General features: G+C 48.1%; 1 protein-coding gene across 4 annotated transcripts in view; it reads left to right on the forward strand.

Moving 5' to 3' along the window:
* Positions 1-16103, forward strand: part of LOC142049858 (secretory carrier-associated membrane protein 1-like) — a 74270-nt gene that overhangs the window by 23728 nt on the left and 34439 nt on the right. For all 4 annotated transcript variants that reach the window (XM_075077966.1, XM_075077968.1, XM_075077970.1 and 1 more), the window contains exon 2: positions 174-251. In XM_075077966.1, the coding sequence (XP_074934067.1) occupies positions 174-251 (78 nt within the window). The remainder of the gene's footprint in view (positions 1-173; positions 252-16103) is intronic.

Here is a 16103-nt window from a genome sequence, read left to right on the forward strand (position 1 = left end):
TTTGTAAGGAGCTCAGGATGGAATGATGTCATTTTGGGGACAGAGAGGTGGATATTTACTAGGGTTTTTTTTAGCTAAAACAAACTTTTTTAGAGTTTTATATCAATATGATATGTGTTTACTTGTTGCTTGTATACATATGCATACATTTACAGAACTGTTTTCTCTTCTAGGATCCTTCTGTTACACAAGTGACAAGAAATGTTCCTCCAGGGCTAGATGAGTATAATCCTTTCTCTGAATCAAGAACAGTAAGCACATTTTATTAATAATGTTGCTAATCTTTTTAGGTAAGCTTTGTGGGGTATTGCTTTCAGAGTTTGATACTGATGTAAAACATACAAATTGGGGGATGAGAGGCTGGAGAGCAGCCCCATGGAAAGAGATCTGGGGGTTTGGGTTGATGGCAAGTTGAATATGAATCAGCACTGTGCCCTGGCAGCAAAAAGGGGCACCTGGGTCCTGGGGGGCATCAAGCACATCATAGCTAGCCGTTTGAGGGAGGTGATTGTCCCACTCTACACCGCACTGGTGCAGCCCCACCTCGAGTACTGTGTGCAGTTTTGGGTGCCTCAATATAAGGACCTCAAACTATTAGAGTGTGTCCAGAGGAGGGAAACCAAGATGGTGAAAGGTCTCAAGGGCAAGACTTATGAGGGGTGGCTGAGGTCACTTGGCTTCTTCAGCTTGGAGAAGAGATGGCTGAGGGATGACCTCATCACAGTCTACAACTCAAGGAGGACAGTGGAGGGGGAGGTGCTGATCTCCTCTCTCTGGTGACCAGTGATAGGACATGAGGAAATGGAATGAAGCTGTGTCAGGGGAAGTTCGGATTGGTCATTAGGAAAAGGTTCTTCACTGAGGGGGTGGTCGGTCACTGGAACAGGCTCCCCAGGGAAGTGGTCATGGCACCAAGCCTGTCAACAGTTCAAAGAGCGTCTGGATGACGCTCTTAGTCATATGGTTTAGTTTTAGGTAGTCCTGCGAGGAGCAGGGGGTTGGTCTCGATGATCCTTGTGGGTGCTTTCCAACTCCAGATATTCTATGTCAAGGGCTAGCTAGAGGTAATGGAAGATGTATAAGGATAGATAGTCCCATAAAGTATTTGTAGGATTCAGTGGGTAGGTTGACTTAAGTCAGCTTTGACCCCTTAAGGAAAGGTGGTTCCCTGAAAGGGGGCCGAAACAGAACTGAGTCTTTCCTCTGTTCAGTAAGACTTCTGGTAGTCTGTCTTTATGCTTTTCTAAATTTTACTTGCTTTAAAGTGTGTGAATGTGGCATGCTTCCTCAGTGTCTTGCTTTTGGTTTCTATTGCACTTATGAAAGTGCTGTTCAGAATAAGAAAAACATTGCATTTAAGCAACAGTCCACAGGCTATGAATAGTTGTGCTGTACTAAAAGGAATAATTTGTCCAAGAAACACAGTTGGTTTTTCGCTCTAATTTGTGTAGTTTTAATTTACCTTGTGCTTATTTTCACCTGGGGGGAAATACAAGGAATGAGGTAGTAAATTCATACTGTAACAGCATTTCTCAGTGGTTACTTTTGATAGTGAAGTTCTTGTGCAAGATCTGCAAAATGTATGGATGATTACTGTCTGTCAATATAATTTATAAACATTCAAATACTCTTTTTTTTAAATGTAGGCTTATACTTCCTATGGCAAATCTGGTAGTGCTGACAAGGAATGTTGGTATTTGAGCTTTTACAATGCAACAATAAGGTTTCATAGTGTTAAAAAACTAGACTGGAAGAAGCTGATTTTGTGTGTGGGTTTCTTTGGTGGTTTGGGTTTTTTTTTTGTGTGTGGTGGGTTGTTTTGTTTTGTTTTGTTTAAGTCTAGCAGCAATATTAAATAATACTCCAGAATTTCTTCTACCACAAATTGCTGATTTATTTTTCTGAAGCTTGAAGACTTTCATAATTACTTTGTACAGACGGTACGTTATAAACATCAGGTAGGTCTGTTTCAAAAACAGTAGGTCTTGTTTAAAAAATAAATCTAGAGCTACTCTGACTTTTTTATTACTTATCTACTTATTTTAATATGCAGCTCTGGGAAAAGGAAAACTGAAGTATATGGCTAAGGTTATCTGGCTTCTAACAGTCAGCTGTGCATATATTAAAAAATTCTAATAGCTCATTACAGATGTCGCTTATACAGAAAAATTGGGAGGATGGGGGAAATCTTGAAGTCAGTGTTCAGATCTACTGAATATGTGCTGTGTTCATGCGCTGCGATTCAATTAATCTGTGGTATGTTATCAAATTCATAAAAACTCTACTGAAGGAGCAGTTCTTTCTGCAGAGGAAAAAAAGGAACTCATGCAGGCTTTATTTTCAGTAAAGTATATATTCAGGTAAGAGTGTAGTAATAATCAACCTTTAGATTATAATTTTATTCCTCTATCTTGTGGATGCTGAATACGTAAAGAAGTATTTCATAATTATATGAATTTGTGGGAATGTGCTTAGATACCTGAGGATATGCTCACAATTCCATGTGCTCACCTCTTTTTCCTACTAGCTTTGTGTGCAAGAGAAGGGCATACTATGCATGTACAAATGTATGCAACAGGAGTAGGGAAGAAGTGGAATTGAATGCCTTTAAGGATTGGATGAACAGAGGTAGAAAGCAGGGTCTGTGAATATTAGACTTGGAGGATTACAGTGCCCATCAGGATAGGGATAGAAATTACTCTATTTTGTGTGCTGCTCAGAGCAAAAATGTCCAAGTAGTTTCCAGGGGTTTGGATTTGCTGCTGTTCTTTGTTCTACCTTTGTCGGGAAGCTGTAACAGGTTCGCAGGATTCCTATGCAGAAAGTTGACCCAACACATGGTATTTAAAAAGCACAACAGTATTTATTGCTCTTTTATAGCCTGGCATAAGCAGTTACTAGCATATTGTTTTCCCTTTATGAGAGTTTTACCAACCCAACTATGCCCGAGACACCACTGAGCAGGAGGGTGACAATTAGCAGGGTCAGCATGGAGAAGGGAGGTAGGCGTGACACATTCAGGGCGTCCCCTGTGGTTCGTAGAGCATGCTCTGTGTCTTCTCTCCTCTCTCTGCTTTGAGCCACACTTTTGTTATACCCTCAGCAGATTCAGTGGAAAAGTACTAACTAGATGTTGCTGCATGCGTGGCCAGTGCATGCAACAAGGCCTGCCAGGTACGTGCTCTGCCAGCTAACAGTGGCTCCTGGATTGCAACAACATATTGTTCAATAACAGTGCTCCCAGTTCCCTTCTTCAAGGTTGCGTTCTCACAGCTGTGTTCAGCTTGTAATTTTTCCATCATGGCACCATCATCTAAAATCCCTCACACAGAAGCAGAGCCATCTTGAACAGTTTTGTGCAGGTAATCCCACTTCTAACATTTGAAAACTATAATGGCACCAGTGAGCAAAAATTATATATTGTGGTGGTAGCAAAATATGTCCTGGAGATTCATGCTCTTCAGCTTGAGAATCACTGGCCTATAAGAGTTTAAATGATGTTTGTGTTTCACTAAAAGTAACAATGTGTAGTTGTAGATTTAAGGAAGCTGAGAATTGTATGCTTCAATTAGAAATTAATTTTTTTTCTGTTTATACATCTTACCTAATGCTCAGATGGTATCTTAGAGTCTATATCATTAACCTTAGAATCATAGAATCATAGAATCAAGGTTGGAAAAGACCTCTAGGATCAAGTCCAGCCATCAACCCAACACTACCATGTCTCCTAAACCATGCCCTGAAGTGCCACATCTACACATCTTTTGAAATACCTCCAGGGATGGTGACCTCCTTTCAGGTAGCTGTAGAGACCGATAAGGTCTCCCCTCAGCCTCCTCTTCTCTAGACTAAACAACCCCAGTTCCCTCAGCCGCTCCTCATAAGACTTGTGCTCTAGACCCTTCACCAGCCTCGTTGCCCTTCTTTGGACTCGCTCCAGCAACTCAATGTCCTTCTTGTAGTGAGGGGCCCGAAACGGCACACAATATTCAAGGTGTGGCCTCACCAGTGCCGAGTACAGGGGCACAATTGCTTCCCTACTCCTGCTGGCTGCACTATTCCTGATACAAGCCAGGATGCTGTTGGCCTTCTTGGCCACCTGGGCACACTGCTGGCTCATATTCAGCCAGCTGTCAACCAGCACCCCCAGGTTCTTCACTGTCGGACAGCTTTCCAGCCATATTATTATTATCATAATCACTATTATTATCATTACCATTATTACTATTACTATTTTATTTTAATTATAAAACTGTTCTTATCTCAACCCATGAGTTTTCTTACTTTGGCCCTCCCGATTCTCTCCCCCATCCCACAGGGTTGGCAGGAGTGAGCGAGCGGCTGTGTGGTGCTTAGTCACTGACTGGGGCTTAACCATGGCAGCAACAAATCGAGGAAAGCACCTTGCCTGCTCATTTCCCTTAGTACCTGTACCAAGAAGTTATAATCCAGATGGTTTAGGAATCTTCTGGACCTGTTTGTACCAGCTGTGTGGTATTCCCAGTTGACATCTGGCAAGTTGAAGTCCCCTATAAGGACAAGGGCAGATGACTTAGAGGCATCCTTTAGTTCTTTAAAGAATAACTCATCAGTGTCATCATCCTTTCTGGATGGCCTGTAGTAGACTCCCATGAGTCTGTCCCTTAATCCTTACCCAGAGGCTCTCAACTGTGCCATCGCCAACTGCAAGCTCCATGCATTCCAGCTCCTCCACTACATACAATGCCACCACCACCACACCACCCCCTGCCTTGCCTGCCCTGCCTATCCCTCCTGAAGAGCCTGTAACCATCCATCATGGCACGCCAGTCACAGGACTCATCCCACCAGGTTTCACTTGAGCCAATGTTGTCATATGTCTGGGACTGGACCAAGGCGTCTAGCTCCTCTTGCTTGTTCCTCATGCTGTGTGCGTTTGTGCAGAAACACTTCAACTGCGGTTCATAGTGCCCACCGCCACATGGAGCAGTCTGAAGAATCTCACTAGCATGCAGCTCCTCGAACTTTGGTGTACCATCCCATTGCTCATCACTGACTAGCCTGGTATTGTCCCTTTCCTGCTTCCAATCTAGTTTAAAGCTCTGTCAATCAGCCCTGCTAGCTCCTGAGCAAAAACCATTTTCCCCTTCTGAGAAAGCTGTATCCCATCAGTTGTCAGTAGACCTGGTGATGAATAGACTGTCCCATGATCAAAAAACCCAAAGTTCTGCCGATGACACCAGCCTTGGAGCCACGTGTTGATGAGCTGGGTCTGCCTGTTATAAAAGCAAATAAATTGCTCTTATAACTAGCTCTAATATGAACACTTGGTAATAGTATTTCCTCAGTAGGATTTGCATTTACACTTACTGTATACAATTTTTGTTTGAAACCTAAATCTGAGCTATTGCTTTCCAGAATGGCTTAAAAAAATGCCTCCAAGTTTAGACTTCTTGCATCTCGTACAGTAACACTTAGGACATTTCAGACAATTTTTCAATATAACAGCTTGCAAATACTTCTCCATTTCAGACTGTAAAGAACCTACTGTGTGCTAGCTAACATACCAATTAGGTTTTTTATTGGAATTCTTTTAGAGCTTTTTTTAAAATCAAGTCAGCTTCTTACTTGAGCTAACTTCAGAGATGGTAGTTAGAGCAAACCTGTGCTACTGTATATTTGGAAATTCTTGTGAGACACTTGAGCAAATAAACTTGTGGAATTTTGCTTTGTAATATCTTTTTAATTGTACAAAGAACCATCTGCCTTACTGTTTGTCTATGTCATGGTTTATCCCCAGCTGGCAAGTAAGCATCACAGAGCCGCTTGCTTGCTTGTTGCGTTAATAGTAGGAGTCTGAGGAGTGGCTAGGGGGAGATCCTACCATTGAGTCACGAGGTTCAGACAGGACCCCCTTGCTTTCTAAACTCCTTCTCAGAGAGGAGTCTAGGTGCGGCTAAGTCCAGTCTTAGACTTGGTCAACGGTTTATTCCCTAAATATCTGTGCTAGTTTTGGCTGAGAAGGGGTTAATTCTCCTCACTGTGGGGGTCGGCTACCTTTCCAGCTTCCCGAGCTCTGCCGCTGGCAGGGGGCTGGGGGGGCAGGGCCACGGTGGGGGCAGCTGACCCCGACTGACCAATGGCAGGTTCATTCCATACCATGTGACACCATGACCAGTATATTAAGCGGGGGCAGTTTGCGGCTCGGGAGCGGCGCGGCATCGGGTCGGCGGGCAGTGAGCGGCTGCGTCGCGTACGGTTTGTTTCCGCGGTTCGTTCCCCCTCTCCCCTCCTCTCCCTTCCCCCCTCCCCCGGGGCTTTGCACCTCTCGTTGTTCTCCTTCCCATTGCATTTCTGTTGTTGTTTCTTTTAATTTCAATTATTAAACTGTTCTTATACCAACCCACGAGCGTTACCCTTCTGATTCTCTCTCCCATCTACCGGTGGGGGAGTGAGCGAGCGACTGTGTGGGGCTGAGCTGCCGGCTAAACCACAACAGTCTTTTTGGTGCCCAACGTGGGGCTCAAGGGTTGGAGATAATAACAGCTGCTGGTCACAGCACCATGTTGTCCTTTTTGCAGTTGGTGTTAAAGATTGGTGTTGGTTTGTTGAGTTTGCTGTGTTCTGCTGTGATTAGTAATGTTTTGCCTAAAATATTTGTTATGCAAGCACTGGTTTTCAGCTCTATCTGGTATTTGGTTTTTTTTCTGAAACCGTTACTGTACTTTGGATACCACCTTGTTGAGGCAATTAGCAATTATACCTCCTCCTCGGAGAGATTTTATATGGAGGAAATACAGAATAGTACCTTTGCAACTTTGTTCTGTGATGTCTCTGCCTGTATTACAACAACCTTTTTGTATCTTGAACATCCTTGGGTGGTTAAGGTGCACTTATTGTTAGTTTCCGGGCATGTTGTTTTGGTTTTGACTAAGCAACTTAAGAATATCACCCAGAAATCTGCCCCAAGGCTTGATAGTTACGAGTGGCAGGGCATGTGGGATAGCATGGGCAAATACCTAGGGCAGTGGGCACCCCCAGTGTTTTGGAGTTTCACCCCTGAACAAGTGCAGAATCCTGAAAAACTAGTAGAATATTTGGAGAAAGTATGTTGTGACACTGGGAACTCCAGAGATACACAGATCACTGCAACATGCTGGGGCCTGGCCCATGCATACTTGTTGCTGTACGCTTCTATGGGAGAACTTATCTTGGGCCGCATATCTCCGGGACACAGGGCTCTACCCACCCTGGGGACAGTGATGCACAGACATCAATATGATGGATACAAAATGTCCGTTTATTTAGCTGCGTCACACGCTTATATAGCTCTTGCGCTTCCTGTTCCTGCCACTCCTATGGGGAGGAGTCTATCTTTCCGTCACATCCCGTGATCTTCCGGTCACCGATCCCTGTCTATTCCCCTACATCTCCCCCTCCCCATGCTACTAAAAGTTCTACAAAGCTACTTGCGTAAGCGGATACATATTGCGGTCAGGTCTATATTCATGTAACTCTTGCAGGCGCTCTCTGATTTGTCTTATAACACAGCATAACAATGGCAGCCCACAAGTAACCATGGTTACTACACACAACAAGATCCCCCCAATTATTACTATCCAATCCCAATTCATATCTCTCTTTTGCCGCCCTTTTCCAGTGTCGCTCTCATTGCAATATTGCTTGCGATCTTGTCAAGGAGCTCATTTCTTTTCCCAATGGTACGGCTAGCATGAGGATCCATGTCAGCAGACCCTGCAAAGAGACAACTCAGAGGGGGATTATTCATTATACATCCTTGCACAGTTCTGCTTTCACACACTTTGCAGGCACCCATTCTATGCGCCCTTCATTCTCAACCGCGGCGTAGTCCCTCCCCAGGCATCTCAGTTTCCATCCTCTCTCCCATTGCTCACTGCCTGGGAACCTTACTCGTACCTGCGGATAGCGCTCGCCTGATTGAGCTTTGCCAAAGTGCTTCTCCACTGCTGTAACTTGCTCCTGCCCACGTATAAAATGATTAAGCGAATATATTGCACACATTAAAATAGTTTGCTGAGCTGCTACAGGTATAGCTCCCTTATACCCCTCCCCCTCCCCGAGCTGTATTATTTTTGCTTTCAAGGTGCGATGAGCGCATTCAACTATTGCCTGCCCCGTGCTATTGTAAGCAATGCCGTGTTTTAATACAATATTCCAAGCTTCACACCATTCTTCGGTACTTCGAGCCCGAAAGCATGGTCCATTGTCTGTTTTCATCTCGGTGGGCTTTCCAAGCCACGCCATCACCGTGGTCCAATGCGCAGCCAACTGCATTGCGGTCTGCTTCCGATGTTGAGTAGCCATGATGACTCCACTATATGTATCAATTGTAATTGCCAGGTGCCGTCCGGGGGCCAACTGTGGACATTCAGTAAAGTCAGTCTGCCAGATAGCATTTGCTTCCAGTCCTCGAGGGTTGACTCCTGCCTCCCACAATGGCGAGTGCTGACAGTAAGGACAGGTGGCTGCTACTTCTCTTGCTGCTCTTATTGAGATGCCACACTCCTTTGCCAAGGCTTTAGCACCCAGGTGCAGTTGTTCATGCAGCTTCTTCGCCTCCGCCAATGTCCAGACTCCCGCGGCTGCCTCATCAGCCATGCGATTCCCCTCAATCAGTGGTCCAGGCCCCGTCTGATGACTGCGAATGTGAATTACTGTCACAGTTGCTCCTCGCTGCGATAAAGCAACCTCTAGCATCAAGGCAATTTCCGTGTGTGGTACACCCTCTCATTTCATGGACGTGACTAATTTATACACGTATAAAGAGTCTGTGCACACATTTATATGCCGATCTATATCCTTTCGCAGGGCCATCTCTAGCGCTTTCACTTCTAGCCACTGCACACTTTTACCCTGCTCCTCATACGTCTGGCGCATCCAACTATTCTCTTGTTTCCACACTACCGCCGCTCTGTTCGTCTTCGAGGAAGCGTCTGTGAAATATGTTGGTCCTGGGTGAGGGGTATCCAAAACTCTACTATCCACACTTAAATACACCACTTTGGCTGTCTCGGCCCACCTCTGTACTGTGCCTGTGACGATTTTCCCTGGGTATGAGTATACTGCCAATTGTATATCCTCTTCACTCTCTACCACCTTCCGCCATTTCTCCCCATTCCACGGCACTGTCCGCTTATCTGGCTCCTTCCCAAAGATTCCCTTGCTTTCCCTTCGCAGACGCCAAATCATTCCCCCGGCTACCTTGACATTTGTGGAGAATGCATCCTTGGGAACCTTCTGATATACCCATCGCAGTGGCTTTTCTTCCTCAGCCCGTATTTGATATAGCAATCCTAATCCTCCACTGGCGGTCAGAATCCAACCTGCGATTAATTCCTCCTGAGGGTCCCACCGCCATACTCCTTCCTTTTGCATTCGACGTTCTATCATCTGCAACTGCTGGACTGCCTCAGGGTCTAAACTCCTGGCCTCCCATGGGTCGGTCCCTTTCAGCAATGCATAGAAAGGTTGCATCTCCTCACTGGTGACGCGCACAAACTTCTGCAACCACTGCAGTGCTCCTACCAGCTTCTGTACATCGTGTAAATTTTTAACCTTAGGTGTAAGTTTAATAGGCTGAGCTTGTATGCAATCCCCTTCTATTCTAGCACCCAGAAATCCACACACTGGTCCTCGCTGTACCTTTGCCTCAGCTACCTTGAGGCCCTGTCCCGCAAGGCCCCTTTGGGTGTCTGAAAAGACTTGTTCACATAACGCCTCAGTGGGCGCAGCTATGAGGACGTCATCCATGTAGTGGATCATGTAGATTCTCTCCTGATACTGTCGCCTTACTTGCTGCAATGCAGAAGCCACATACCTCTGGCAGATCGCTGGAGAATTTTTCATCCCCTGCAGAAGTACTGTCCACTGCCATCTACTACCTGGTTCTGCGCAGTTCACCGCGGGCAGAGTAAAGGCAAATCTCTTTCTATCATCTGGATGTAGCGGAGTACTGAAGAAGCAGTCTTTGATATCTAAAACAATGACTCGCCATCGTTTCGGGACAGCACTCAGATCTGGTAGGCCAGGTTGGAGAGGCCCCATGTCCTCCATTTGCTGATTTACTGCTCTAAGGTCATGCAGCATCCTCCATTGGTTTTTATCTTTCTTTTTTACAGCAAATATAGGGGTGTTCCACGGGCTCATCGAGGGCTCTAGGTGCCCTGCTTCGTGCTCTCGTTTTACTATAGCTCTTACAGCCTCTGTTTTCTCTGTTGTCAGGGGCCACTGCTCCACCCAGACGGGCTGTTCGGTTTTCCACACTAACTTGTGCTGACGAAACCCCTCTGAGGCAGTGGCCCTTATGCTAAATTTTTCAACCCGATCCCCATCTGGGCAAGGGCGTCTCGCCCTAACAAGGGGCTTGCTACCCCATCTGCTACTAGTATGGTCACTACGGCCGTGAGGAGCTTCCCTGCCTCCTCGTCCATGACTTCGAGTTTTACAGGGCAAGTACTAGTCCTCGTCTGTTGTTCCGCTCCTACCCCCATTATACGTTTTCCCATGGCAAGGGGCCAAGTTGGTGGCCACCATTCGAGTGGCATCACTGTGACATCTGCCCCGGTATCCACTAACATTCCCAGGCATATCCGTGCCGGGCAACTCGGCTCTTGCAGGGTAATCATCACCGCCACCATGGGTCTCTCGTCACAGCCTATGACCAAGGCCACGCGGGGGCTGTAACCTGCAAATCTTGCTGGTTCTGCTCCCCTGCCTGAAGGTTCACTCCCCCTTGGCCCGCTACGGTGGGCCAAGCTCCTGGCACTGGCACCATGATGGGGGCCATTTGACTCACAGGAGGCGCGAATCCCCCTCGCTTCGCCCTCCTTTGGCCGTTTCCCGGCTTTGTGGTTGGACAATCTCTTGCCAGGTGTCCTGGCTTCCCACACACCCAGCACCTCCCTACTGGGCGCGCTCCTCCTCCATTACATCCTCCCGTTTCCGCTAGCGGGCACCCAGCTTTAAAGTGCCCTTGCCGTCCACACAAGTGACATCTCGGCCCCACCCCGGCCGCTTGCACCATCACTCTTTCTTCGCTTCCACAGTCAGGGTTCTGGCAGATGTGCGCTCCCACACTGCCGTGCTGATTCAACGCCTCCTGGTGCAAGACATGCCTGATGGTTTGACCCAATGATGCCCCCACCGCCAGGGTGCGGAGGACATCTTGTGTTTGCGGATTTGCTTGATTTTGGAGGCAATCCATAAGGACTGCCTCCTTGGCTGCTGGTGGCAATTCTGATTCTATAATAGCCTTCTGCAACCTGTCACAAAACGTTGTAAATGGCTCTGCTAGTCCTTGCTGTATCTTTTGCCAAGGTTCTGCTTTTTTTTCATACCTGCCCACTTTGCTATACGCTCTGCGGGAACTCTCCGTTACCGCTTGCAGCTCCCTGCCCCTCCTCCAGGAGCTATCCGGACAGGGAATATCCCGGGCATCTCTATCCTTACTCCATCGAGGCTACAATCGCTGGCTATCAGCCGCCAGTTAGGTAACTCGACTGACTGTCGCTGGGGCGCACCCTTTGTTAAGAGTCCTGCCTGCCACCGAGTTACTTTCCCTAGTGCGCATATAACCTGCTGCAGCTGCCGCAGCACATCCTCCACGGACCCCTCCGGAGCTGCAGCGCTCCGGACCTCCCCTTTTGGCGGTCCCTCTCTTCCCTCACTCTGAGTGGTCCTCCGAGTCCCTGCTGCCTTATGCCTCTTTTTTGAGCGCTGCAGGCAATCTGCCCCATCTTCCCACATGTGGACATCGGTTTCTCCCCCAACTTCTGATTCGCTGCTACTCGAGGTTGATCTATACCCACCCTGTCCTCCCCTCCAGGCACCCCAATCCCCCTCCTCGTCCGACTCCCATCTCAAGGGTTGCCCCGGGAGCCAGTCTCGAGGGTCGGGCAGAGGGCGGCGCCGCTGCCGGCGCTGATCATCTTTCTCCTTCCGCTCCGTCACTCCCGCTGCGCCCGCCGCTACGTCCCCCTCCCCGCGCGCAGGTACCCGCGCCTGTGCCAAATCGCCCCAGGGGTATGCGGGGAGGCATTCCAAAGGTCCTGCTGGCTCAACAGGGAACACCGCCGCTTCCCGATCCACCTCTTTGGGAGCCTCAGACTGAGTAGTTGGCCAGGCTACTCCGTCCGAACTCTCCGCTTCTTTCCCATCCCCCGCGATGCTTGCCCCTGTCTGCGTCCCCACTGCCGATCCTGGGTCTATTTCCGGGCTACTGTCGCCTGTAGCACCGTGCAGGCACAGCCGCGCCTGCCGCCACGTCTCCCGATCCTCCCGAGCTTTCAATAGAAATCGGTGTATTTTTCCCCAGAGCTGTATGTACTGGGGTTTTCCCATCATAGACCTTTCGGCTAACTCCTCTTTAATTCTCACCCAATTATCTTTATTAAACATGTCTGCGGGACTCCGTATGAGCCCCTGCGTAATCATCCATTGGATGGCCTTTGAGGTAGGCGCCTTCGAAATCGAAGTACCATATTCCTTCCCCAATCCCTTCAGTACCTTTACGACTGATTCCATGGCGCGCCCGCCGACCTGCGGCTCCCCGTCCCGCCCCTGCGTGCCTCAAGCTATCTTTTCCCCCCGGCGAACTTGCCATGCCGCCCCGCCGATCACGTCGGGGTCACCACTTGTTGCTGTACGCTTCTGTGGGAGAACTTATCTTGGGCCGCATATCTCCGGGACACAGGGCTCTACCCACCCTGGGGACAGTGATGCACAGACATCAATATGATGGATACAAAATGTCCGTTTATTTAGCTGCGTCACACGCTTATATAGCTCTTGCGCTTCCTGTTCCTGCCACTCCTATGGGGAGGAGTCTATCTTTCCGTCACATCCCGTGATCTTCCGGTCACCGATCCCTGTCTATTCCCCTACACATACCGAGCCCTTCTCAACAGTATTCAGTGCCCCCAAGGGGAAGAGAATGTCTCTGGATTGAAATGCAAAGTGACAGGCACTGCAGACACTCAAACTCCCACAACAAGTACTGGAGCTGGCTCAGAGAATCAACCCGTACCAGTATCAGTTGCCCCCATACACAAGATGAAACACTGGAAGCGGAAATCAACCCGTTTAGAAAGGGATGATGAAAAAGCAGGACCGTCACGGAGAGAGGAGGAAGAAGTCATAAATGAAATAGAGACCACCGGATCCCTGTGATTATGTGATTAAGTGATTATGGACTGGCCAGAAGGCAAAGACATTGGATTATCATCAGAGGAGGAGGTGACACGTGCTGAAGAAGCCCCACTGTATAACAAACTGCCAGAAGATGAAAAGCAATATGCCCTGCTCACTGATGGGTCCTGTCACCTTGTGGGAAAGCACCGGAGATGGAAGGCTGCTGTATGGCGTCCTACACGACAAGTCGCAGAAACTGCTGAAGGAGAAGGTGAATCGAGCCAGTTTGCAGAGGTAAAGGCCATCCAGCTGGCCTTAGACATTGCTGAACGGGAAAAGTGGCCAGTGCTCTATCTCTATAATGACTCCTGGATGGTGGCAAATGCCCTGTGGGGGTGGTACAGCAGTGGAAGCAGAGTAACTGGCAGCACAGAGGCAAACCCATCTGGGCTGCCGCATTGTGGCACGCTATTGCTGCCCGGGAAGAGAACCTGGTTGTAAAGGTATGTCACGTCATGCTCACGTCCCCAAGAGTTGGGGCACTGAAGAACATCGGAACAACCAGCAGGTGGATCAGGCTGCCAAGACTGAATTGGCTGAGGTGGATCTGGACTGGCAACATAAGCGTGAACTATTTCTAGCTCGGTGGACCCATGACACCTCAGGCCATCAAGGGAGAGATGCAACACACAGGTGGGCTCGTGATCAAGGGGTGGACTTGACCATGGATGTTATTGCACAGGCTATCCACGAATGTGAAACGTGCTGCGATCAAGCAAGCGAAGCGGGTAAAGCCTCTGTGGTATAGGGGACGATGGCTAAAATATAAATATGGGGAGGCCTGGCATATTGACTATATCACACTCCTACAAAACCGTCAAGGCAAGTGCTATGTGCTTACAGTGGTTGAAACAACGACTGGCTGGCTGGAAACATATCCTGTCCCCCACGCCACTCCCCAGAACACTATGCTGGGTCTCGAAAAACAAGTCCTGTGGCGACATGGCACCCCAGAGAGAATTGAGTCAGACAACGGGACTCATTTCCGAAATAACCTCATAGACACCTGGGCCAAAGAGCATGGCATTGAGTGGGTGTATCACATCCCCTATCACGCACCAGCCTCTGGGAAAACTGAACGGTACAAAGGACTGTTAAAAACTACACTGAGAGCAATGGGGGTGGAACATTCAAGCACTGGGATACACATTTAGCAAAAGCCACCTGGTTAGTCAACACGAGGGGATCTGCCAACCAAGCTGGCCCTGCCCAGTCAGAAATCCTACATACTGTGGAAGGGCATAGAGTCCCTGTAGTGCACGCAAAAAGTATGCTGGGCAAAACAGTCTGGGTTCTTACTGCCTCCGGCAAAGGCAAACCCATTCGTGGGATTGCTTTTGCTCGAGGACGTGGGTGCACTTGGTGGGTGATGCGGGAGGATGGAGAAATCCGATGTGTGCCTCACGGGGTTTTGATTTTGGGCGAAAACAGTCAATGAGCTGAATGGCACAATGCGAACTGCTATGTAATATTGTGTGTCACCTCTGTGTTGCATCAATGATATCAGAGTATGAGCCTCCCAACCCATGGAAGATCAACTGTGAAAAAAGCCATGCAGCAGTGATGGAACGATGACTGACTCGGTATGCAGCAACCCAACGCCACACACACCACCTCTCCCACCCTGAAAGCCTGATACGGCAGATGGAGCCCAGAGTCATGGACTTGGTGAACTCAATGGACATTTTAATGGACATTCTATAGGGAAGGTCCATAGACTAAAGGAATGATGTCTGTGTCTTATGTTAAAGGATGGGAAGGGGAGGGGTGGTGGTTGGTAAGGTTGCATTGGATGGTATGGGACCTGGGCATGGCATAAACGGTATGGAATAAGGGGTGGAGAATGTGCTGGTTTTGGCTGAGAAGGGGTTAATTCTCCTCACTGTGGGGGTCGGCTACCTTTCCAGCTTCCTGAGCTCTGCCGCGTGGCAGGGGGGTGGGGGGCTGGGGGGGGCAGGGCCACGGTGGGGGCAGCTGACCCCGACTGGCCAATGGCAGGTTCATTCCATACCATGTGACACCATGACCATTATATTAAGCGGGGGCAGTTTGGGGCTCGGGGAGGCGTCGGGTCGGCGGGTGGTGAGCGGCTGCGTCGCGTACGGTTTGTTTCGGCAGTTCGTTCCCTCTCTCCCTTCCCCCCTCCCCTGGGGCTTTGCGCCTCTCGTTGTTCTCCTTTACATTGCGTTTCTGTTGTTGTTTCTTTTACTTTTAATTATTAAACTGTTCTTATCCCAACCCACGAGCGTTTCCCTTCTGATTCTCTCCCCCATCTGCCGGTGGGGGAGTGAGCAAGCGACTGTGTGGGGCTGAGCTGCCGGCTAAACCACGACACACGCATAACATTTTTTTCCTTTTTTTCCTGTACCCTTTCCTTACTACCTGTGTCAGTCCTATAATAATCATCTTGTGTGTTAGCTGGACTCTTTTTAAGTCCACGCAGTTCTCCAGATCTGCTGTACAATGCTAGAGCTTGAAGGTATACCTTCTTTGATTTTTCTTTAGTACTTCTTGCTTTTAGGAAAATGTCAAACTCTACTGCTATGTCTGGGTTTTTTTTTGTTGTTGTTATTAATTATTTTCCAAGGCAGCTGGTTACTTCTATTTGTTTTATAAAAAACTTTTTTAACAGCTGATGTTTTCCTTGTGTTTGTTTTGAAGTTTTTCTTCACTGCTGCTCAGCTTTGATTAGGGTTATAAAAATTAGTATTTCAGTTTGGTAGGAAGACTTAATGCAACCTGTGTTTAAAATGGTTGCATACTACAATGTTTTCTTCATTAGGTTCGTGATCTGTAGAATGAGAATGGTTTGGGTTGGAAGGGACCTTTAAAGGTCATATAGTCCAAATCTCCTGCAATGAGCAGGGACATCTTCAACTAGATCAGGTTGCTCA

This window comes from Phalacrocorax aristotelis, chromosome W (assembly GCF_949628215.1).
Source record: "Phalacrocorax aristotelis chromosome W, bGulAri2.1, whole genome shotgun sequence".
Lineage (NCBI taxonomy): Eukaryota > Metazoa > Chordata > Aves > Suliformes > Phalacrocoracidae > Phalacrocorax > Phalacrocorax aristotelis.